This window comes from Magallana gigas, chromosome 6 (assembly GCF_963853765.1).
Source record: "Magallana gigas chromosome 6, xbMagGiga1.1, whole genome shotgun sequence".
NCBI classification, from domain to species: domain Eukaryota; kingdom Metazoa; phylum Mollusca; class Bivalvia; order Ostreida; family Ostreidae; genus Magallana; species Magallana gigas.
Window position 1 is genome coordinate 28,045,258 of NC_088858.1, and position 26,444 is coordinate 28,071,701.

General features: G+C 33.5%; 2 protein-coding genes and 1 long non-coding RNA gene across 5 annotated transcripts in view; 1 reads left to right on the forward strand and 2 right to left on the reverse strand.

Annotated features, from left to right (window-relative positions):
• The window catches only part of LOC136276069 (uncharacterized), a 59,570-nt gene that overhangs the window by 9,481 nt on the left and 23,645 nt on the right, over positions 1–26,444 (reverse strand). The window contains exons 3-5 of the mRNA XM_066086930.1: positions 25,300–25,339; positions 4,019–4,111; positions 3,415–3,455 (exon numbers count right to left, since the gene is read on the reverse strand). Of these exons, the coding sequence (XP_065943002.1) occupies positions 3,415–3,455; positions 4,019–4,111; positions 25,300–25,339 (174 nt within the window). The remainder of the gene's footprint in view (positions 1–3,414; positions 3,456–4,018; positions 4,112–25,299; positions 25,340–26,444) is intronic.
• Positions 1,075–1,938, reverse strand: LOC117689510 (uncharacterized). Its single transcript, XR_004601805.2, has 2 exons — positions 1,512–1,938; positions 1,075–1,166 (listed from the first exon to the last, which is right to left on the reverse strand). It is a non-coding gene; the product is annotated as an uncharacterized lncRNA (long non-coding RNA).
• Positions 11,725–26,444, forward strand: part of LOC105333304 (vesicular glutamate transporter 3) — a 30,786-nt gene continuing 16,066 nt past the window's right edge. Inside the window, exons 1-10 of one of the 3 annotated variants that reach the window (XR_010714544.1) lie at positions 11,725–12,005; positions 12,222–12,382; positions 19,004–19,146; positions 19,665–19,779; positions 19,875–19,962; positions 20,098–20,184; positions 24,063–24,202; positions 24,286–24,435; positions 24,544–24,676; positions 25,047–25,157. Coding sequence is in view for 2 of the 3 variants with exons in the window: in XM_034471050.2 (XP_034326941.2) it covers positions 12,242–12,382; positions 19,004–19,146; positions 19,665–19,779; positions 19,875–19,962; positions 20,098–20,184; positions 24,063–24,202; positions 24,286–24,435; positions 24,544–24,676; positions 25,047–25,157 (1,108 nt within the window). In the remaining variant the exon portion in view is untranslated. The remainder of the gene's footprint in view (positions 12,006–12,221; positions 12,383–19,003; positions 19,147–19,664; positions 19,780–19,874; positions 19,963–20,097; positions 20,185–24,062; positions 24,203–24,285; positions 24,436–24,543; positions 24,677–25,046; positions 25,158–26,444) is intronic. The other 2 variants (XM_034471050.2, XM_034471051.2) reach the window with 2 other exon arrangements.

The window sequence follows — 26,444 nt, forward strand, 5'->3', positions numbered from 1 at the left end:
AAATTACATGTTGTGTGTTCAATTAAAACATGGACTGTTTCTGTTAAATTTAAATAAGTTTTCTTTAAAATTTTCGTATCTCAATCATGCTTTATTGTTAATGGAACGTACGTGATAAAAAAATAATCTCTATTCTGTATGCGTAATTAATCTTTTTAGCTCACCTGAGCTGAAAGCTCAAGTGAGCTTTTCTGATTACAACTACAAGGCCAATTTCAACCAAGTTTGGCATAAATCATCCTTGGGCAAAGGGGATTCAAAGTTGTGAAAAGGTACTAGCTACCATCCTAATTTACTTACATTATGCAGTTTGATATACCACTAGTTTTGAAAGGTGTGAAAATTTTCACTGACAGAATTGTGTGAAGTAATGACACCCCTTACCAAAATATTGACCTTCTGGCACACATTCTGGCATTATTGCAGCAATACTGCAGCAACATTCTGGCAATACATTGCGGCAATGTTGCTGCAGTAGCGTTTTTCGTATGCAAATGAGATTGCAGCAATATTGCCAGAAAGATGTTGCTGCAAAAGTTTTGCTGCAACAAATTGTTGTGACAACACCTTTCTGGCAATACATTGCGGCAATGTTGCTGCAGTAGCGTTTTTCGTATGCAAATGAGATTGCGGCAATATTGCCAGAAAGATGTTGCCGCAAAAGTTTTGCTGCAACATATTGTTGAACTTGACTCAAAGTACTCAGCCGATCAGTGACGATTTGTTGCTGCAGATAAACATGTATTGCAGTTTGATTGACACAACGCGCACAGACGGATTGACACAACGCGCACAGACGGATATGGACAAAAGTTCACTGTTTACCGTAAGCAAAGCTCAAACCATATAGTTCACAAGTCCTACACAACCACTTGCTGTATTACGACCGATCAAGGCATTCGTCCTAGGCATTCCAAATGTCCTTTTTTGACAGCCTTGTGGGCATTCTGATTTCACACATAAACAATCACAAAAACAGCTATCAGAATATCACAACAATATCCACATTGGAATTCAGCACTGTTGTGTATATGTTCCTCTCCATAATCTTAAACAAATTACTTCATCATTCTGTTTTGGTTGCCAGTTCCACCATTCATTTAATCAGTAAGGTGACAGCTTTTTTCATGGTTTTCTTCAGGTCTGTGTAACCCAGGGCAGACCTACTGGGAAGATAAATGGATTTCATATAAGCACATTGGCAATTGTTTTCAGATTTTAAGCAGTTTCAAGGGGGGTCGGGGGGGGGGGGGGGTCCAGACCCCCTCCCCCTTAGATAATTTTTAAATTACATCATAAAATATGCCTCGGACCCCCTTCCCCTGGCAAACTCAAATAACCGTCGAACCCCCCCCCCCTCCCCCCGGAATTAAATTCTAGATCTGCGCATGGTTCTTAAACAGTGTTAAACCCATTGGTATAATGGTAGATCGCAGTCTTTCGGTTTATATTCTTATAACAAACATGTTTAAACTGCCATTCAATGAATATATTTTTATTGCTAAACTTACTTTTTCAAAAACGTGCTCATGCAGATGGTGCAGGGGATGTCAACACTCAATTCGTCCTCAGTTCAGCCGTTGATTTTTTTTTTTACAGATAAACACTCCATTGACAGTGTATTTTTTAACCTTGTTTACAGATAATTCCTGTATTTCATTCATTTCACCATCTCCAGTGATGGCAGGAGGCTCGATGGCAGACAACATGGCAGCTTCGAATGTGAAAATTGGCGGCTAGCGATTTGATCGACCAATCAGCGCGCGCGTAACTTAACATTGAAACGAAAGTAAAAGTGGAAACAAACAGCATACGAAAATTCTTTATTCAACATGCATCGAGCAGTTTAGATACTCAAATCTAAGTAGACTGATATTTAAACTTAATAAAAAAGAATATACCGTTACAAAAGAACAGACAGGTCGGTATTCACGTAAAACATGAGTTGGGGGGGGGGGGGGGGGTGATTCAAACAGTCATCGTAACCATGCATAACAGTTATATGCCATTGAAGGGAATATCACTGGATTTTTTTAATTGAGACTTTCTTAGAATAAGACTTTAATCATAAAATATTTATTAGATTTAATTTTTTCGACTTATTATTATTTTTGGGGGGAAAATATGTATACAAAAGCAATTCATGCAATTATAATTGACAGTTTTAGACTTGTGCTGAATGTTTAAAATTTTATAAGTCTAAATTCTGCTAAAGCTTTTGCAAGCTCGGTAAGCATAATAAATCAGAGGAAAAAAAAAGTTCGTGGTAAACTTCTGGCAAATTTTGAGGTGTTATAACTGAAATCATATCTAAATAATTGACAATTTTTTAACCCCCCTCCACTGCTCGGCTTCTCCTTAAATTATAATTAAAGCAGAAATCTAATATGATGCCTAGCAGTATTGCCAGATCGAATTATATATATTATGTATAAATTAGTTCATGATTTAAATGATCAAATACATGTAGATGTTACCAGAAAATTATTTCTGGCAGTATGATACTGAGTGTAGCCAGAATATTACCAGAAGTCGTTGCAGCTAGTGGCAATATTCTAGGTGCATGTTAATATAATTTTTTACAGAAATAGTATTGCCAGAATGTTGCCAGAAGTTATTGCCGCTAGCGGCAACACTCCAGCATTATTGCCAAAATGTTACCAGAAGTTGTTGCAGCTAGCGGCAACATTTCACTAGTCTCAAAATCTGGTTTCTGGTAACAAAAATGTGTTGCTGCAATATTGCCGCGATATTGCGACATTGTTGCAGCAATAATTTTACTTTGGTAAGGGACCAATTAGTTCAGCTGACCGGAAAATGGTTCCACTTTGAGATAAACCAGGTAAAATAAGGGCTTCAGCCTTTCATCAGTTTCAGTTTATTTATTTCTCAAGCCAAATGGCTCATCAGATACATTAAAGAATACAAAATATACCAGTATATACAATGTAAGACATAATATATAGCAATATACGTATTAAACGCATCAAAGTATTGATTATTTATTTATTACAAACAAATTTTCAAAATACTTCGACAAACCAGGGCATTCGAGGTTACCCTATTCGAGATATCAGGAGTTTTTCAATACTTTTATATAGAGAAAATGGTTGGGACCATGGGAAGACTTAGTCATAAGCGGGGTATTAGAGATATCCCATGTTCAAGATACCTATATATACCTGTATCTCAAAAATGAAGTTTGATGGATAAAATGGGGTTGCCCTGTTCGTGGTCTGTATGTAGATACAATTTTGTCTTGCCAATGATTTGAAAACTATTACCGTGGTATATAGTCTGAAATTAAGTACATACGTGGAACACTTTTTGAAGATGTGCACCTAATAGTTAAACAAATATCTAGATTATACAAAAATATTATTGATTCTACATTAGATCATCACCACTTCTTACCAGATACTGATACTGATATCTGTGAAAGGAGTAACTGTGTTCTGAAAAAAATAAACGAATTTCAGTTAAGAGAAATAAAAATGTCATCTGCATGCCTGTATGTACATCTATAGGATTTTTTTTTTATAAAATAGAATAACTATTTGGATATATTTTTTAAAAAAATACAATAACTAGTAAGTAGTTGAGAAACAAAATGTACCTATATATTCTCAAATATTTTGATCGCTTTATAAGGGGGGGGGGCAGAACGAAATAAATAGGGAATTGGAAGTTAACAGTGTACCCCTGTTTAGTTTTATATCTTGCTTATTTTCTTATTCTTGGTTAAAATAAAATTCCATAAAGGTACAATGTAAAAGATTACGTGTATACAAAAATAAGTGTAAAATTCGAATACTTAACAATATATATATTTTTTGTTATTCTACCAAGTAGCCATACGGCACAATATCTTTTGAACACCCATTGTTGCTCATAGTTGCTCAGGTGAGCGATGTGGTCCATAGGTCTCTTGATTGTATTCGCAATGAAAGTAATTAGTTTTCCTAGCAAACATAGTAAGTAACCTGTGTTATAGAATTCCTCTTATACCCAGTTATACCTTCTGCTTCCAGGTTTTCACGGGAGTCATATCTTTCCATCAAGAAAGCAATCGCATCAATGTGAAGGCATCTCGGATACTTCTGCAGGAAAGCTATTATGGCAGAGAGAAGAGAAAGTACAGAAAAAATTATACGGTAATAAGCTCCCCATAGCTGAAAGCAAAAATGACCCCCCCCCCCCCCCCCCCAAAGGAGTATCTGTATACTGTTTTACCCTTGTGTCTGTCGCTAACAAAATTTCATCAAAGATTTTATGGCAACTAATAATCGCAGAATCTATTACATGTTTACATGAAACAACAAAATGTAAGATAATGCTAACAATATTCCATATTTTTTTTTTACATTTGTACAATCATATAGTAAATGTTTATTGTTTCATTAGGGTGCTTACAATACAAGCATGTACTAGAATCGTTTTTCATTTACTGAGATAGTCTCTACTTATAAGTATGTTGTTTAATAGTTTAAGTTAAAATCTGCGATTTGTTTGTCAGACATGTTAACGACTTTGTTTAGATAAATGTTTTTTATCCATTCTAATCCTTCAATATTAAATTCCTTAAGTATTTTCTTGATATAGCATGGCTTTTCAAATTTGTGATCTCTAAAAATCTTATAGTAAAATTTACATTTTTTTATCACCTATCGATTCATATATGTTACCATGAAATAGAAACTGCGGTCTGTGAATAACAGTCGTATGTTTAGCCAGACCTAGGTCAAACTGTTTTTTTTTAATTTATGAAATACGTTTTTCATTATAAAATATTCACAGATTAAATTGTTCTTTTGGGCTAATATATTCAAAAAGAATTCCAGTGGTTTTAGCCCATTTTCGTCAACAATATCTTTGACATATTTCAAACCTTTATTAAACCAGTTTTGAAAATAAAGTGTTTTGTTTTTAAACATGAACATTTTATTGCCCCAAATATGCTGTTGTAAAAATTCAGGGTTTGACATAGCATTTGCCTCTTTAGTGGTTTGGAAATAACTAAATGCTTCAAATATCTCTCTGTAAAATATTGGTAGCTTTTTTTAGGAGAAAGTGGTTTTGCAGATCATTTATTTGTGTGTAATATATAAAGTATGTCATCATCTTTCAGTTTGAAATTTTCTAGAAAATAGAGCAAGTTATTTTCACCGTTTAATATATAAGATATCCAAGATGCTTTAATATCTTTGAATTTTGATTCTATATCTACTATTCCTATTCCGCCATATTTTACATCTCCGATAAGTGTTTTTCGTTTTATTCGATCCTTTTTATTCCAGATAAAATTGAAAATCAATTTATTTATAGATTAAATAATAACAGAACTTGGGGATGGTAATATTGATATATTGTAGATCAATCTGGAGATAGCTAAACTATTAATAATACATGTTTTTTCGAATATAGTTAATTTTCTTTTTTTCCACGATTCAAAAAGTCTCTCTAGTTCTTTCAGTTTATTTCCCCAATTTTTTTCAATACACTTTTCTTTGTTGTGTCCAATATATGTACCTAGTACTTTTGTACAATCAAAGTTGATCTTAATTCCATGTATTGTGTTTTCTGTTCCTTCCAAGTCACCAAGAAGCATACATTCTGTTTTATCTATATTTAACGACATGCCAGATATCGTACCAAAACTATTTATACATTTTAGCGCAGCCTTTAGTGATTGTTTGTCTCTAAGCGGTAATGTAGCGTCGTCTGCATGTTGAATCAATTTTATTTCTTTTGTCATATATTGGGTTTTGAAACCAGTAATTTCTTTGTTTTCCATAATGGTTAAAGATAGTATTTCCGTTACAAAAAGAAATATTATAGCGGAGACAGGACATCCCTGCCTAATGCCTCTATTCATGGAGCATCTTTTTGTAATCCATCCGTTATTTTTAATCTAAATTTTGGTTCGTTATAGAGTATGAATATCCAGCTGAGGAAGTTATCACCAAAGTTAAATCTTTAGAGAGTTTCAAAAATAAAATTCCATTCAACACAGTCAAATGCTTTTTTAAAATCAAGGAAAAGAAGAATTTCATTATAATTTTCATTTTCGCAAAAGTCAAATATATCATGTATGGTTCGAGCATTTATCCCTATGTATCTTCCTTTGATATAAGCAGATTGATGTTTACTTATAAGACGGTCTCTAAGTTGTTAAATTCATGGCTCTACCACCCCCAAGGGCCATAGGCGGGGCCAAATATGCAAAAAATGCCAAATTTCATAACCTGTCTCAACTCTGTGTCCCTCATATTTGTGGGTTGATGCGTCTTAAAATAGCGGAGATAAACGTCATAATTTTCTCGAAGTCGCCAGTTTATTTTTACTCGGACATTTACCGGTCCAAGGCTCACGATGGGATTTTGCCTATGACAACAGCAGTATAGCAACAAGTCGAGAAACATTCGCACTAATCTTTAAAAATCTCACATCAAACGTATGCTGCTTACATACAAATTGATTGATTGATTTATTAGGCTTTTGAAGCGAGCTGGTAGTTTGTTTTTTTTATCTGGGTCAGAGTTCGACCCCTTTCTTTATTTATGCTTACATTGAAATTAGGATGTTAAAACGGGCTTAGCCCCTGTGACCGTAGCATGTATTCTGTTGATCATGGAAGACGGTTTTGCAGGTTTTGGAATAGAAGGTATGTGTATCCACAAATGTCTTCATTGAAAGATGCCGAAAAATGATTCCTTTATCTAATACTTATGAATTTTCTTTTTGAAATAAATGATGAAAAAATATGAACTATGATTAATTTGTTATATACTTCACAGGATGCAAAGTAAATCTCCCCAATACGTATGGAACGCCATAGCTGCCTTAAGGTCAATTTCATATTATATGAACTGGTATTTCATTTATATGCAAGAGTAATATCATTATATGCAGTGCTAATATCATTATATGCAGTGCTAACATCATTATATATGCAGTGCTAACATCATTATATACTATTATTTTACCATTATATTTAGGGGTAAAATCTTTATATGAAGTGGTAACATTATTACGTGATGTCGTAAGATCATTATGTGCAGTAGTTTAATAAGTATGAATAAATCTTTATATGATATGATAAACTCATTTCATACAGAGCTAAATTCATAATGAACTATTGTTCAATCGTTATGTTATATGGTACACTCTTCATGTGCAGTTGCAAAATCCTTTTATGCAGTGCAACTTCTTGACATTAGGTGATAAGTTCATAATATGCAGTACTAACATCATGTTATGGTGTATTAAAACCATTATGTATGGTGGTAAAACCTTTATGTATTGTGGTGAAAGCTTTACATGCAATTGTAAATCCTTTATATGATGTGACAATTTTATAATATGCCGTTGATGAGTCATTATATTACGAGGTCAGTTCTTTACATGATCTGATCATTTCATTATATGGAGTGGTAACTTCTTTATATGCAGTCGTAACTCTTTATGATGAGGTTGTAAACTGGTTCTCGCTGAAAAGTTTTAATGGGGAAGAGATCCAGTTTTATTTTTAAAAAGATGCCGCGTTCGTTGTGACGATGCACATTTCCTGGTCAACTTGTCGTTTGTTTTGAAGAGAGAGAGAGAGAGAGAGAGAGAGAGAGAGAGAGAGAGAGAGAGAGAGAGAGAGAGAGAGTTTATCTGTCCTTTAACATCGATATCATAATATCAATCATTGAACCCATTTTGTGTGAAAAATCTTATTTATTATTAGTAGAGTATGCTTTTAATTTAAGAGTAAAAGAAATTACAAAAAATGAAGCAAGCGTTTCAAAATCAAAGTCGAAAGACCTTTGTTTCAATGTACCAGGTAGATGCTACTCCTCGCTGATTAATGCCTCCAACGCAAAAGGAATAGACAGATTATTATTCATAGACATAAATAAAAATTATTTTTCATTTTTCTTAAAATTAATTTGATTTTCAAGAAATAATAAAGAAATTGGTTGGTCTTAACCTCTTTTTATGGTTGTTTCATCCACTTAATAAAATTTAAGCTCACCGGGTATGTATTTTTGTATTTTAAATCCAACAAAGAAGGTGTTGCAGTTCCTGTGCTATTTTCCATAAAGCTGTTGCAGATATTGTCATATCATTTTTATAGGTCCATTTTATACGCGGATCAGTACAAAATTTTCGGGGGGGGGGGGGTACGATGAATACTGAAGTTTGTCGAAGGGGTGGGGGGAGGTGGGTCCGAGGCAAATTTTTGGTAATTTCATGGACATTTTAAGAAATTTTAATTTTTCTGGGGCGGGGTCCTCCCCGCGACCCACCCCCACCCCGTTCAAGACCCCCATGCATTAAACAAATTGTAAAATGGTTTCACTGAAAAATGTGACTGGTTTCAAGGCATATCCGATTTTTGTTTCAAAGAGGCATGTTTTTAAAGATTAAACTTCGAAAAAAAAACCTCCGAAGTTAAAAAACGGTGTTTTAAATCTTAGCAAACTTCATCGTTTCTAGTATAGCCGAGTGGTTACGCAGGATGTCCGAATAATCACCGAGCTTGGTATTTTTTAAATTAATTTTTGAAAAGGTAATACCCCTATTCCGATGGTTTTGAAAATAAATGATGTCGGGATAAATAAGTTTCAAAACGCTTGTCATTGTAATATTTTACATGTGGGCTGATTTTTTCAACGTTACCGACTTTGTTCACATTTTAAATATTTGTATCTGCAGATCTGTAGCTCTCTGGTTGAAAAAATTCGGATAGACAAATTCCGAATTTTTTCAACCAGAGAGCTACAGGTCTGCAGCTAGAATACTTGCTGCTGAACGAGGAAGTAACGCATTAATCGATAAAGTTAATGTATTTTTTTTTTGTAAAAAATGTCGTTTTCAAAATATATATACACATTGTTCGACATCGTTAAAAGCAAGCCGTGCAATAATGTATGAATCAGCAAAATACGGATAAGTTTGTTCCAAGCACCACGGTTTATATGGATGCTATTAAAATTATTTTAAATAACAATCAAGAGCAAAGTAACTCCTCAATTTAAACGTTTTTGAAGAGACAGAATTAGATTTATTAATTCAAAAAGCTTCAAAGAATTACATATATTGTTTAAAACACAATAGCAAGTAGAAATCAAATTGTTCTATGTTAATATCAAGATGCATAAAGTGATCTTCCTAACTGTATGCGCGGATCTAGAAGCAGAGGGGGGTATTAAATTTCTACAAAATTCAATCATTTTTTGAAATTTATTTGACTTTTAAAATTAAACGCGTACTCTACTAAAATTCATTCGATTTATCACACATCTCTCTCTCTCTCTCTCTCTCTCTCTCTCTCTCTCTTCAAAACAAACGACAAGTTGACCAGGAAATGTGCATCGTCACAATGAACGCGGCATCTTTTTAAAAGTAAAACTGGATCTCCTCCCCATTAAAACTTTTCAGCGAGAACCAGTTTACAACCTCATCATAAAGAGTTACGACTGCATATAAAGAAGTCACCACTCCATATAATGAAATGATCACATCATGTAAAGAACTGACCTCATAATATAATGACTCAACAACGGCATATTATAAAATTGTAACATCATATAAAGGATTTACAATTGCATGTAAAGCTTTCACCACAATACATAAAGGTTTTACCACCATACATAATGGTTTTAATACACCATAACATGATGTTAGTACTGCATATAATGAACTTATCACCTAATGTTAAGAAGTTGCACTGCATAAAAGGATTTTGCAACTGCACATGAAGAGTGTACCATATAACATAACGATTGAACAATAGTTCATAATGAGTTTAGCTCTGTATGAAATGAGTTTATCATATCATATAAAGATTTATTCATAGCATATAATGAATAAACTACTGCACATAATGATCTTACGACATAACGTAATAATGTTACCTCTTCATATACAGATTTTACCCCTAAATATAATGGTGAAATAATAGTATATAATGATGTTGGCACTGCATATAATGATGTTAGCACTGCATATAATGATATTACTATTGCATATAAAAAATACACCAATTCATATAATATGAAATTGACCTTAAGGCAGCTATGGCATTCCATAAATACGCAAGCGTTCTTATGTTATATTATACACCACTTTTGGATCGGGAAAACAGCAGGAATGGGCTCAATCGGCTTATGAGAAACTAGTGGCTGCAGAAAGTGAAGGTACACAAACCGACTTATGGATCTACCTATGACACATCATCACAGAATGGTAGTGTCGCTCTGCATATATTCAAATAAAAGATAATGCCAGCAAAAAACACGAAAAGGGCTTAATTAAGTTAAAAAATCAACGGATGATTTTAAATCTTCATTACATTTTGTATGTCGGATTAGGAACAAGTGTACCGGTCAAATGACCACAATTCGCCATTTGATGAGCTTTCATGTGTTGGACATACATGTATCATTTCCTGTAATGAATTTTTATACAGCCAATATATTGGTTTTTTTGACGGCATTCAATATTATTGATATAATTGTATTAAAATAACATGACATTTGCCAGTAAAGAAACAGAATGATTTAAATAAATGCTTAACACCTTGAGCGTCATACATATAAACTTGTAAATTATCAAACATTGTATTTATCTACATTTTTTAGAATCAAAATTAATCCACTTTATTAATAATTATTGTAACCATAAATCATATAAGTAAAGATAGTCAGAACAAACTCCACTCCACTATCTTAAACTAACATTCATTCGATCACTTAACCTTAAATTAAATAAGCATTCTTGATCTTGATTATTGAGAAATTATTGCAAAAACTATATTTTCATTTTCAATTTTTTATTTCGATAACCACCCCGAAATGACAAATATGAGAGTGAAGTGGTAGACATTCAGAGTTTGAACCAAGATGACAACTTGCAATAATATAATATGAAATAATTAAGTACCTATATAATTATGCATCTCCGAAATTTATTTAATTTACATAGGAATTAAGATGTGACAAATTTTAAACAAAAAAAAAGCGCTAATTCGTTTCTTAAATCCGCGATATTTGTTTGATAAAAGTACTTTGCAGAAGCTTCTCAGAACAAATTAGACAAGAATATCATGGTGGAAAATTTAGGGTGATATGTGTTAATGCTCTACTTGAATATTTATTTTCTACAAAGCTCACTCCCTTCATATCCGCACATGAATACATGAATGAATATATTTCATAATTAAAACGAACCACATCTATATATATATATATATATATATATATATATATATATATATATATATATATATATATATATATCTATCTATATATATATATATATATATATATAGATGTGATATATCACATCTATATATATATATATATATATATATATATATATATATATATATATATATATATATATATATATATATATATATATATATATATATATATATATATATATATGTGGTTCGTTTTAATTATGAAATATATTCATTCATGTATTCATGTGCGGATATGAAGGGAGTGAGCTTTGTAGAAAATAAATATTCAAGTAGAGCATTAACACATATCACCCTAAATTTTCCACCATGATATTCTTGTCTAATTTGTTCTGAGAAAATTCTCGTAAAGAAATGACTTTCTGTATCAAAACTCAACTTTTACACTAAGACAATATAAACCATTCAAAGCAGAACTGGGAAATATATTTCACAAGCCTTTCAAATTTTTATCTATCTACTAGTATTTCCTGTACTAAAACTCGACCCGGATCGTTCACAAAGGCTCTGTGTTCGCTAACAATGTACCAATATGTCCCCGCATTGATTACATGTATCTCGAAAGAGACGCAGATAAAATACTGTCTTTGCCTCTTACTAGTGTTTGTATCACAATGTAGAAGTATACCGTTATATGAGCTGATATGCTGACCTGCACACGGCACCTGTATTCTGTTCTCGAGTAATTAAACAATGCCGAGATCATAAGTACAGTTTTTACCTCAGGAGCAGATAGGGAACATTTCTTCAGGTATGTACAGCTTAATTTAAGACATACCTTAAACATAGTTGAATTAACTACGAACGCCTAAAAACTTATATTCTTTTTATTTAAAACACACCTTAAAATAATTTTAAAATCTTGACTTTGAAAAGACCATTATCTACGTTAACCCTATAACGTTTAGAAATTTAAGTAACTCCATGCTTTGGGATTGATTTTTTTTTAATAAATATTCATCAATAGGCGGTTTACTACAATATACAATGAGTGTCCCAAAAAGAGTCAGTGTGGTTCTTTTGTCGTTCCTGTGTTTCTTGATCCTTTTTGGCTTCAGGACGGTGTTCACCATGGTGATGGTTTACGTCATCATAGACAACGACAGTGATGACGTTACCTTTGTTGAGGTAAAACTACACTCCTCTTAATATTTGAATGCTGAAATCTAGCTTTACTTAAGAAATAAACAGCAATTTAAAAATTTCACAGGGATATGAAGTTGGTTGGTCACGTGATCAAATCCTGAAGGATTTAATCAATTTATAATTAGATTTAATTAGGGAATGAATTCAATATTTATTTGTTTTATACGATATAAAATGGTTTGGGGCAGTTTACGCGGTTTATAAAAAAGCGAAAACTGTTTCCAACCATTTTTCATCGTATAAAACTAATAAATATTGAATTCATTTCTTATAATTTAATTTTTTTACTCTTCATTGTAGATAAAAACGGTCATTTGACCTTTAAAATTACGTAAAACTGTACAAAATTCAAACATAACGTCAGGCGTATTGATGCGTTTTTGACTTTAGTCTTACTATGACGTAGGCAACATTCTTTATACGATATAAAATAATTTTTTAGCCAATCAGAAAGCGCGTTACAACCAGAATTAAATTATTCACGTACCAACCAAATGTCCTAGCGACAAGCAATAAGCGCGTGCTATGATGATTGTGACGTCACGAGAAAGTTCATATAAGCATTGAATGCTCGTCGGTCCCATAAGTTCATATAACCACAGGAGTCGGCAATCTTATCAATAAATAATACCTAGAGTCAAAATAAGTAAAAACCCTGCCATGAGCTTCGCTCAGGAATGCAACGCGATTTTTCAAAAATCTGCTGTCGTGCCGATATTTGGTTTGACCTGGCAATTAAATCAATAACAATCAAGAGAACTGGCGTCAAACAACTTAACTCTGTCCTAAACTTCGGATAATTCAACCCCTAAAGCTCTACATCGGCGAATTATTCAGATTTCTGAGACTCAGACTCAGAGAGAGAGAGAGAGAGAGAGAGAGAGAGAGAGAGAGAGAGAAAATGTCCTATTGTTTATTTCCTCCCTACTCATATACTTACCTGCATATGCATGCACAATTAGCTTAAAAATGGAGTAAAGTATGGCTCTTGCTAGTATTTATTTATATACTAGTAATCTCTATATTAAAAAAATTAAAAACAAATCAATTGTCAATGAGGCATGTATCGCAGTCTTTACTGAAATAGCCAGTACACTCATTACAGATGTTTGATCCACCTCTAAATTTATCGCGGGAAATATAGCGCGAGAGCACTGTGACGTCATCCATGATTTGTTCGTCTAGGGGTGCTTTCCATTTAACCGGCATCGCCGAATTTGCCGGTGTTGCCTTCGTCGCCGATTGCTGGAACGCGCGTCGCCGGCGAGCGATTGTGGCAACGCAATATACCGTTGCCGAATAGGAAACAATATGGCGTCGAGATTATCATATTCTACAAAACCAGTATTTCCAAAACTACAATTTGTCTTACTACATTGAAATACATTAAAACTGCAAATAGCCAAAATTTTTGGATCAAATTTTAAGATAAGTATCAGTCTTAATCTGCATTCGTCCTCGTTGGAGCATTGTGACGTTGCCGACCGTTCCATTAACGTCACCGTTTCCCGATAACGTTGCCGGCGAGGCAACGTTAATGGAAAGCGGCCTCAGTTTACGTATCTCGACTCAATATATGAATTTGTTTTGCCTCGGACTGGAATGTCTCGACGTCATTGGATAAATAGCGTCACGTGATTGCCTTATAAATTCCTTTACACGACAAGCGTCAAAATTTATACGGCAACATGGCGGACGTAACGTTATTCAAGCTGATTTTTTACACAAATGTTCAACCATACCTTTGAGTTTTAAGCCCCAAAATATTTAGAGTGTCCCCCCTTTGCCCGTGACGTAATATTATGATCCTACAATATGGCATCCAGGTTTGCACAGACGACTGACGAGAAAGGTAAAAAATTAGAGAATTAAGCTATGAATTTTAATATTATGTATTATCTTCTGTTTGTTTACATATCAAACTTTAGGTCCTCGACAAAACAAAACACTTATTAGGTTTGTTACTGACTGTGAACAGAAATTTGTGGGATCGGTAAAGTCCATAAAAGGACTTTACCGACCCCACAAATTTCTGTACACAGTCAGTAACAAACCTATTGAATAAGTAATAGTATGGAAGCATGTAACAAATCTCTTGAGTCTCGCCAAAGCATATGCGGTACTCAAAACGTGTCTCCAAACCTTAAGACACCGTAAATTACGAGTTAAAAGTCGGCCATTTTTGGCATAGCACCACGGGTGAAAATATTAGAGAGCATTATGGGACGTAGACAAAAATTTGGGGGTGCTTTCCATTTAACCGACATCGCCCGATTTGCCGGAGTTGCCTTTGTTGCCGATTGCTGGAACGCGCGTCGCCGGCAAGCGATTGTGGCAACGCAATATACCGTTGCCGATTAGGAAACAATATGGTGTTGAAGTTATCATCTTCTACAAAACCAGTTTTTCTAAAACTACAATTTGTCCTACTACATTGAAATACATTTAAACTGCAAAAATCCAAAATTTCTTGATCAAATTTTAAGATAAGTATTAGTTTTAAGATGCAATCGTCATCGATGGATCATTGTGACGTTGCCAACCGTTCCATTAACGTCACCGTTTCCCGATTACGTCGCCGGCGAGGCAACGTTAATGGAAAGCGCCCTTGGTTTGATGAACTGTAGGTTTATTTCCCGCGCACACTGGTTCTTAGAGCTCGCTTCGTTCGCCGGCGCTACGCGCCGGCGAGCTGCGCTCGCTATAATACACACTTTCTATCTGTAGTCATTTCATTTGTATCTCCGTTTTATAGCACGGCTGACATGTTACAAATCGACAAATGTAAAGTTTACAAGTGTGTCGAATTTTGACATGACCATATATGGAAACAGTGACGTCGCCGATAGAAAAGGCTAGCTGCAGGTAAAGGCATGCCGTAATCGCCGGAATGGGGACGGAATAAATTTAAAAAAAATGTATTCTCATATTATCTCTGTATAATCAAGATGCCAGTGAGGAATTCGATCGGCTTTAGATAAAATAAATATAATGACTTTGTTTGGATATACATATAAATAGATATACACGCATTTTTATTAGAGTACAAGCAACAAATTGTTAAAGTATAAAGTATAAATATAAAGTTTGTTAAAGCTCGGCTGAATAAAGAAAATTTTTTAACATCTCTATCGCTACCACAAAGTTGGGACAAGACACCCCCCCCCCCCCCCCCCCCGGCGAAAAATTACACAGGATCGACCAATTGGTCTTATATTTGCTGAGTTGCAAAGTTATCAATGAGAAAAACAAACACTATTTTAAGACATTGGGTTTATTGGTATTGAGATTAACCCTCCCCCTTTTTTAGAAAATAAATAAAAATTCCGAAAAAAGGCTAACTGTCGTGAAATTAAAATGTGTATAAATTATTTCTAAATATGTTTCATTTTGCATTGTCGGCAATAAATCTGGAAAAATGCAGGTGAAAATTGGTTTTTTTTTTTATTTCAAGCAATTACCAGTATTACGGGATGTGAGTATGACGTCCTGAATGTCGGTTCAATACAGACTCACTTAGTGAAGTTGGTTGATAACAAATTTCCGGAGAGCTATTATATATGATACAGCTTTACAGCCACTTGTGAACATGCACTGTTTACCTTTCAAAACCTTTTAATTGTTAACAAAACGTTGTGCTTTAATTAATTATGATAAAAGTTCTTATATAATTCTCTTATTATACACTTGCACAACAAAATCATTTTGATATTTATCAAAAGTAAAAATTAATGTATAGTTACAACATCTTTTCGCGAAAAATTATCAAATCTTTGCAAGTCGCGATCGTTTAATTCTAACACATTCAGAAAATTAACAATTAAAGAGAAAAGATGTAAATGTGACAGCAAACCGGGTTTTCTTTTGTGTGAACAGTATCCATAATCAATTTGTCAATCCTGAATTGATAAATACTACCTATCCAGAGAAATGGGGTATTCTAATGCAATAAATTTACCCAAAAAGTTAAACAGCTGGTATTTTTTTCTCATTAATTATCAGATATCAAAATTCTAGCAATTTGTACACCTCTGATATGTGTACAATTGATCTGCAAAAGAACAACTTCCTATCTTGACACTGTACGAGGAGTAATTGGTACCTTTTTTGGCAGCCAGCCGCCCGACCGCCATTTTCACTATTTCAATAACCGGATTTTTCCTTTGGAAAACCCGGTTAAAATTCTCTCAAAATTCTTAGAATTCACAAGCAATGGAGCTACATGGGAACTCACGGCGGTCTCCAAACCCAAAGCCGCTCATAATATATTCACCTCCTAGGGAATTTCTTGATCTGTCTCATTTCTAGAGAAGAGTACTCATTCACTTATATTCAAGTTTAAATTACATATCAAATTATTTTAGAGAAATAAGATATCAGGCATTACAGAAATTAGTGCATTCATCACATCGATAACGATTTTCATATACATAAACCCCCTCCTGTTTTGTCCAGTTTCAATCATAACTCCATAATTTTTCCAAAAATGATACCGGTATTTTCGATAGAAAAAGTGTCGTTCATTAAAAACTTATTGCAACAGTTTATATGAATATTACGATTATCTTTGTCCATTCCAGCGATTGCAGTATGCCTTTTCCCGCCGTAAGGCAGTTGCCATATAAGGTCATTTCAAAATTCGACAAACTTGTAGACTTTACATTTGTCAATTTGCATAATGTCAGATAGGTGTTGCTAAAACGCGGAACGGAAAACGGAACGGAAAATCTTATCTAATGTTATTTACTTCATAGATTTGTTAGTCATGCTAAAAACGATATACTTTATGCAATTTTTGAATTTTTTTGAAAGATTAGCAATATTAAATTATTTATTCAAGAATAATTATTTCCTCAAAATTAAAAGTACATGCATTGGCCACTATATTCTGTCCCAAAATATCCTCGATTCACGTTTTGCAGAATAGCTCCATATTTATATATACCTCAGGGTTCAAGCGATTCTCTTTCAGAAGCATTAAAAATTCTCATTATTCTTTCTTTATAACGTCTTATCTAGCTCATCAGCTGGTTTTAATACACAGCTGAAAATAAAGAAGTCTACGTGGTTTTGCATTTCAACATCTATTTCAATTGCAGGTATGTGTATTTTTTTAAATCGTCCACATGTGCTGAGTGAATATTTTGGGATCGACAGACTAAAGTCTCAATTTATAATCGGAAAATCAGAGCAGGCAACGTCTAGAGCTCTCTATTCGGATCATATTTATAAAGCTGCAGGAATGAACAACTGCCAAGCAAGTAATGCAAACGTAAACAAAATTGCATTGCTTAAAATAATAGTTTCACTAAGTACCGGGTATTTTAATGTTTAATCAGAGACATAGATAACATATTATTTATGTCTCTGGTTAATGTATTTTAATTTTAAATGTAGTCAGTCGTACGGGTTTTTTTTTCTTCATCTCAATGATACTGTATCGTCTGTATGATTTAAGATCGTATTATAATAGAACACCGAATATTCAATTTGATGTAAGTATATACATCATATTTGAAATATAAAAATACTCATAAAACACATGAATTGCTTTCACTAACTGCGTACGTTATGCTGATATGCCAGCAATACCATATAAGAAAAATAAGTAAATATTTCGCAATTCGTATACATTTGATTTTTTTTCCGCTTCATACTCAACTACAATGCTATATTTGATAGACATTCATAAGAATATCAATAAGACAGCAACATGTTGATAATCATTCATTAGATATGACTAAATGATACAAAGTAAATCGTTTCTGACCAGTCTATACCCTTTTACAGCGATAAACGTGATATGATATTTTCCGTTTTCCGTTCTGTTACGTTTCCGTTCCGAGTTTTAGCAAAACCCAAAGCCAGCTATTCACCCCTGCGAATGTTATTGTCATTTAAATTTTAGACCACGTGGTTTTATTTGACCCTTTCAGTTTCGCAGTAAAAATCGTGCCTCGTGTTTATAGTCTATTTTATAGAATTTAGGTACTTGTTGTCAAATATAAATTCTAGACGTATATTGATTTTAAACTTTATCTTCATTAATTGGTGGATAGAATGTGTTCTAGAAAGAAATGTGACAATACAAAAAATAGTTTTTTTCTGCTGTTGCAACAATTAACATGCGTTGTAGGAATTGATTTTCGATCCGCGCCTGACCTAGTAATAACATCAAAAGTGAAAGAGACTATACTATTTTATGCAGAATGTTCCTTGAAAATGGCTCGATATACTAAGTTTTTATGCAAAACATTCACCCATTATTTTTTTTTTTAAACACACCACAAGCATCAAACATGGCAATGATTTTATTTAGCAAATTATTTAAGGGTAAGTTAAATTTATGGAAGAGTCAGTGTAACAGCCACAAGCGTGAACTCTGATTTTCGCTTGTGACGTTTGTTTCGTCATAATAAAACTCATCATCTAACCTAAGTGTGTTCATAGGAAATTGATTGTCGCAGATTTCCAATGCATACATAAGGGAAAATATACACTGAATGTAAATACATGTATACAGAATTGAATGTTTTTGCTATTCTATCGGTTTCGCTATTATATATTTGCAAATGACATATAGAAATATGATTTATGTTCAAGTGCAATTTAAACGGCACAGCGTACGACCTACATTTGGATTGGAGCGTTGCTACGTCACAGTACTTCAACACAGCCTATTTTGTGGGTTACGTCATCACTCAGGTACCTGGGGGATTCCTAGCACTCAGGTTCTCTCCAACAAAGTGAGCATTAGTTTTTATCATTCTAGGTAAACTAGTTTATCTATGTCTAAGGTCTAAGAATTTTCTTTTGGACAGAAACAATTACTGGTGTGGTTAAACAGATAAAAATAGACCGATCTTTACAGTCAGTCAGACTTAGATGGGGATCACCAATGACGTATCAACAAATGACTACATTTATAAAACGCAAACATAGGTTTAAATTAATCGAATATTTTCAAGTATTGTTGTCCCTTAATTCTGACTCATAATTTGTTTTTTCGCCTGCCTCAAATGCAAATAATAATGATACTTTTGTATCTCTCCAAATTTGATCAACAAACACAATAGTAAATCAAAGTATACTGTACAAATTTTGAATATCAATAATCTAAATTTTTGTAAACTTAGTTTAATTTGCATATGTATTTTGCAGAAAATTTTATGCCATGCAAAATAGCAATTTGTTAGAAAAGCATTGACTTGGAGTATCTTTATTAAAGAATTTTACAAATTCACTTATCCAATGTCTTAAATAGAATACTGGGAGGATCCATCTTCCTGAGTGGGTCTTGTTTCTTGGTCCTGGCATTTTTAATGCCATACAGTACAATGATAGTATTTGCGATTAGATTCATCCAAGGACTTGCAGAGGTATGCCAAAGGTGTTTTTTTTTTCCAAATTTGTCATATGGATTATGAATATTTTTCATGTAAAATATTATAAACTTGAATTGTCATTACAAAAGGGTATGTGTCAGCCAGCGCTGAGCGCCATTCTGTCGGCGTGGGCCCCAGTGTCGGAGCGGGCTGGAATCGTCGGATTCTCATACTCAGGTCAAAATTGGGAAAATTAATAATTTGATGATCAGAATTTGTATCATTCTTGACAATTAAGTGAATTGATTTGTGTGACATTTTGAGATCTATCACATCTATAACACTTGCACTTAGTTCTATCTGTCTCTTCAGGGGTCTACTTGAGCACCACCCTCGCCTCGGTGGTGACGGGGGTGGCCACCTGTTACATCAGCTGGAACGCTGGGCTGTTGATATACGGTAATAAACACAGTCACGAATGGGAGGAGTTCTCATCAAACATAGACACAACACACACATCTGTCAGCAGGGCACGGTCTATCAATTAACATAATCAGAAACATTTTGTAGACTCTTGTTTAAAGATAATCATTTACATTTTGAACTTAAAGGGACTTGGACACGATTTGAGATCAAAAATTCTATTTTTATTTTTTATGTATAAAATGGTTAACTGGTGCATTTTAAATGATTGACCAAAATATTGAATGTTAAAGTCAAGTTACAAGCGAGATACAGAAGTAAGAATTGGTTGTTATGTAAACAAAGCTCGAGTCTTATAGTTGTTTACAAAAAATGAAATGTAGAGAATTACCATTTCCTAGACATAATGACATGCAAAAAACAATTTAAACTAATTCAATATCTTCATAAATACTATTTTCAACAAAAGAAAGATACATTTGATTGAAACTTACACCAATACAACACATTTGTAAAAAAAGACATTTTTGAGCTTTGTTTACAAAACAAAGAATTATAATCTCTGTATCTTGCTTATAACTTGATATTTGACTTTCAAATTTTGACATAGCATTGTAAACTTCTATATTTATCAGTATAAACATTGAAAATGGGAAAATAAAATTTGAAAATTTTAAGTCAAATCGTGTCCAAGTCCCTTTAGGTGGCAGGGGACAGTTTTTTTAATCCAATTCATTGTAGCCAAGGGATGCATGTCTTCGGAACTCTGTAACTAGAATTTCCTCAGTTCCCATTCAGCACAAATACCTTTAATTCACTCTTTATAAGGCCAATCACCAATTTCTGAAGAAAATTGCTAATCAAAACCTGTAAAATTCTCTACATACTGGTTTTTATGAGATTTTGACCCTTTCATATTTTGCTAATTTTTCATGATTTTTCAGCTTTCTAGACCTCCCCCAGCTAATTCCCTGCAGAGGGTTGACCTTCCCTACCGCGTGCATGCTGCACTATCACATGTCAGAAACTTACCGGTGTATAGTTTACAATGTCCCATCCACCTACTTTTCGTGTTATTTTACCTCCCGTCTGTAACTTGCAATTTCACTGTGTAAAGTCAGCACAACAGTCAAAGCCGCAGGTTTCGCATTTTACTTCTGATTCTCATGTACCTACGAAAGGGGCCTACATATTGCATATCAATTTCAACAAGAGACACCCCTCTAACTAATGATAATCATTAAAAATCATTTCATGAATTTTAGCAACACTCATAAGCCTTCAAGTACAGCAACTCTCAATTTTACAAAAATATTGACGGGTACTTTATTCGAAACTGTCCCTTGCTACCTTAAAACAGGAAAAATGGGGAACACTGATCCCCAATTTTGTTTTTATATACATATTTGTGATTTTGTGTTTATATATACTTAAAGGTATATATGCCGTTTTTAACGGCATTTTTGCAATGTTAAAAACCAGACCCAAATTTTGTCAGCATGACTTGATATATATATGAAAAAGAAGTTTATAGAAAATGTAGCAATTTAAAAAAAAAATATAATAACGAGGTACTAGCCAAGCAGCATTCAGAACGAGGTACATGTAATACGACAGGGTTGTTTACATTTGAACAGGTTTGTGTGCTGCTAACAGAAAAATAGATATTGTCACCTGCATTTCATGAGGATGGTTGCGTATCGGTGTCGAAGACAATCGATGAGAGCTCTTTTGCAATTGACCATTATTTTCACACATTGTACTTTTATGATAATAAATGCAAAATTATCCCGTCTGGGATCAAACTCAAACTCAAATGTACGACTCAAAACATATACAATTTATAGGGCGCGTTTGATTGAACTGACTCTAGTAATTCCAGGGTTATGTTGGTGCATGCGCAAAGACTAGACTCTATGAATATGAATAAAACGACAAGTGTTGCTCTATATAGTGTTAAAAATGGTGAATGAGTTTTCTCCTCTCAGCTGACCCAAGGCTAACTGTCTAAGATTTACATAATTTTAAAGTACTTACTATTACAAGTTTAATCTCTTTTGCTAACCCTAACCCTAACCCTAACCCTAATTAAAAGCATTCATCCTGTACAAAACTGTATTAAATTTTCCTTGTTATTCAGAACTAATAAGATCCCTCCCCTAACCCGATCCGAAAATTATTTGAAATTGAAATAAACATCTCAATGATGAAATTTTTGATGCGTAACTAAGAATTAATTAAGAAGAAAACTAAGAAAAATCATTGTCGCGTTTTACCTGTAGAGCTTAACATTTCTACCAATCCAGCATTAGCTAAATAAATGCTTTTATTTTTTCCCGTTTATCTCTATGTCACAGCCGCATTTTGATGTTAACGCAAATCGTTGTTGTTGGGTTCTTGTAATATATATTTTTCAATGTACTTAGTATATAATTTAAGGTGATCTGTAACGATAATTATTACAGAAATGAACATAATAAAATACACACTCACACAGTTAAGATTCACACATCAAATATATTTTAAGTTTGAATATCATTAAATACTAGCATAAAATAACATATAACGTACACGGCAGTAAACAATATTTACAGTTTCATCTTTGTACATACTCGCTTAATGAAATGCTTCAAGTCCGAGTTGATGCATGTGTAAGAACTGTCTAAATAAATACGTATTTCAACAATTTTTTTCAAAAGAAACAGAACAATCTAAAACTTCACTTCTAATATTTTTAGGAAGTCTAATAAACTTGATTCTTGGCATTTTTAAGTAATTTTCTGTCGGATTCGTAATTTTCTAATTTTGTCCGAAGGTAGCATAGAAATGTTTTCATCTATTAAAACCAAAAGCTTTAGTCTTGTTCTCATCTTTTGAAATTTATATTTGCTCCGTTTTTGAAATGGGGAATTTTTTAAATTTTAAAGGGCTTGGGTACTTACAGTGCAACAGAAAATCTGTAAAAATTGTTCGCATATTTCCCAAAGAGAAAGGGGTAAATGTCAATACATTTTGAGATATTTTGTCAGCAGATTGATTTAAACCAGAAATACAAAAATTGAACTGGGTTTGAAATGATATGACCGTCTGATTTTTATCTTGAGGTTCTCTCTTTCTTTGGTAAAATTTTGAAATTGTTTTGGCTGCGTGTGGTGGTCGTGGATTCTTTTTGGATAATATTTCTAGATTATCAAATTTTTTTTATCTAATTTCCCATTTATTATTGTTTGCAACACCACTCACATGCTTTTGAGTATTTCTGTTATATTTTTCAAGAATGAAATCAAGACTCTGGAGTCTTGAATCACGACCACTACACGAAAAGGAAGTGTTAATATTTAAACAATTTAAAATTTCTTTGGGCATTAGAAGTCTGGAACAGAGATTTAAGCAATCAATTATCTTATACTTTGTGTGGTGTCTGCCGTACCATATTTGTCTGAAGATTTTTCTCGCGTTTTCTACTGGATGGTGGTGATTTTCCCTAACACCTTCTCGGAACATAAATATTGACCCAAGACATGGTAACACTATATGACATATGAAATACGATGTTTGGTCTCCGGTTTCTTCTTTCCACAAAAGCTTTCAAAATTTTGTTCTACTTTGTTTTAACTAAAAATTCTAAAAGCATAAACCATTTCAATCCAAACTGATTTTGAGTTTGATTTAAACTGTATAATTTGCAAAAAGTTAATAACTTTTGTGGCTAAATGGAAAAATGAAAAAAAATTCTTTCTTGTTAAGTTTTAATTTAAAACGGCATATATACCTTTAAGTTTAGTACACAAAAACTTAAGGCATTTTTTTTTAAATGATTCATTTTTCTAAATTTCAATTGCAACAACATATACATTAACAACAACAACATTTTTCTAAATTTTATGATAGCTTGACTTGTTATTTAATTCCAGGTACCCTGGGGGTTGTATTATCGATTATTTGGCTCTGTACAATCTATGAAACTCCAGAACAACACCCTCGTCTAAGCGAGAAAGAGAGAAGAGTCTATGAAGAAGAGGGCGCAAATATGCAAAAGGCTTCGGCAGTCAAGGTCAGCGATCTTTGAATTCATGCAAAATGGGTTTTTTTTATTTGAATGTTTTATGTTATGTGCTTGTTCCTTTATTTTAAAAGGCAAAGAGCATTCCGTGGAAGGGTATATTTACGTCACTTCCTGTCTGGGCATTACTGCTGGCCAATGTAACAAGGTCTTGGGTTTTTGCCACAATGGTTACGGAGATACCCCAATATTTTGCTGACGTCTTTGCGCTCAGTGTTGCGACGGTAACTTACTAGTGTTGGATTAAGTACACACATGTTAAAGTGTTGTTATTTGTAGGAATTAGTTAAGCATCCTTGTAGAAAGTCTTCCATCCTCACTTCTCTTTATAGATTGGATTCTTGACATCTATACCGCCCATTCTGATGTCGGTTTTTATCGTTTTAAGTGGAATTCTTATGGATAAATTAATTAAAAAGAAGAAGATATCAACAACAGCTGGTCGCAAACTGTCCCTTCTCGTTGGTAAGTGGCATTCCTAGGGAGTAACATCACAGACACTCGTTTGTTTCGAAGTACCTGTATGTCATAATACTGCATGTGTAATTTTATTACGGGGTAAAAGCTCATGGGAACAATTTTGAAATTTTTAAAACAAAATAAGAAAGGTGGAAAGGTTTATAATTGTTCCATGAACAATAAATCTACTAGTTGTAGTACATCTTCGCTAGCCAAGTATTTCGGTCCACCCCGTTCCCAACAAACCCGTTCGTGAGGAGAGGTTCAAATCAGAAACCCTTGACTTAATAGATGGTTGTGGTGTAAAGCACCAAAAAAATAACTTGTCACATTAGCTATGTCTTAATAACAAATAATAATCATGATACTTTTGAAGGATTTGGTCCAGAGGCCGTAATAGTCATAGCTGTGGGTTTCGTCAAAAACTACACTGCAGCAATTATCCTGTTAATCATTGCAGAAGGGCTGGCGGGATTTGGAATTGCAGGTTGGTGCGAGAGAAAGAAGCTTTTCCTTTACAATATTGTTTAATTAATCTAGGTTGATCCAGACTCCAGAAATTTTTATGAATTGACCAATCAATTTTTTTAATTATAGAAGGAGAAAGATAAATAGTTCTTAGTACTTACCAAATTTGGCCACATTGGTCTTGTATTTTCGGTTATAACCCTACGTGACAAAAATGATTAAGAGGTCAGAGGCTACATCGCTCACCTGAGAAACAATACCAAACTGACAGAATTCGGATCCAAACATCTTTAAATAATCAAATTTAAAATTATTGTATAATTTGCGGATTTTATTTTAATTTTGAGTGCATTTTAAACATTGAGTTCCTAATAAATAATGAAGATTTTAAATAATTTTCCTAAAATAATACCTTAGTAAAAATGGTAATATTGTTTTCCACCTTACCTCCAGTGATAATGAGTTGAATAAATTTTATACAACACTATCCAAGAATGCTTCCACATAAATATATGTTTTCACTTATCTGGCAAAATTTTTATGAGAAGATTTTTAAAGATTTTCCCATATATACAAAAATTTACCCCCCCCCCCCCCCCCCGTGGCCAAACCCTAAACCCAGGGATCAGGATTTTAAAAAACTTGACGCCTTGGGGATGGCTCCACATTAGTGTTAAAATTTTCTGGCGAACTATTTTTGAGAAGAATCTTATGTAAAATGTAAATTAAATGCTCATGGCGCATATTCGAATTAGCAAAGTGCATAGAAAAGTGTATAGAATGTGTACATTTTTCACTTAACTGGTGAGATTTTCGCGAAAAACAATGTCACGTGATATGTAAACAAATCCTGTCCGATCTGCTTAATTTCTTTGTATACATATCCTCTATTGTACTAGAACCTGCACATTTGATTCATTTTTGGGAGTTGATTTAAATAAATATGCAGATACTCTAGCAAACCGAAACTGAAACTGTGTTTGGACCTAAGCACAAATCATCACCGCTGACAAGAGTTAGTTCTTGAAAACTAGAGACGAGCTCGTTGCAAGCAACGATTAGGTCTTCCGTCGTAGCTGCGTGACTTGTGACGTAATACAAAAAATTGATAGCTGACCATGGTACAATATATTTAAGCATTGAATCATTATTTTTTTTTTAAGATATAGTCTCATAACTGCAGCGTTGTGTGCATACAAATTGAGTAACGCGCGCTAGCGTGTTATGAAAATTTGTATGCACACACCGCTGCAGTTATGAGACTATATCTTTCAAAAAATAATGATTTAATGCTTATATTTACATT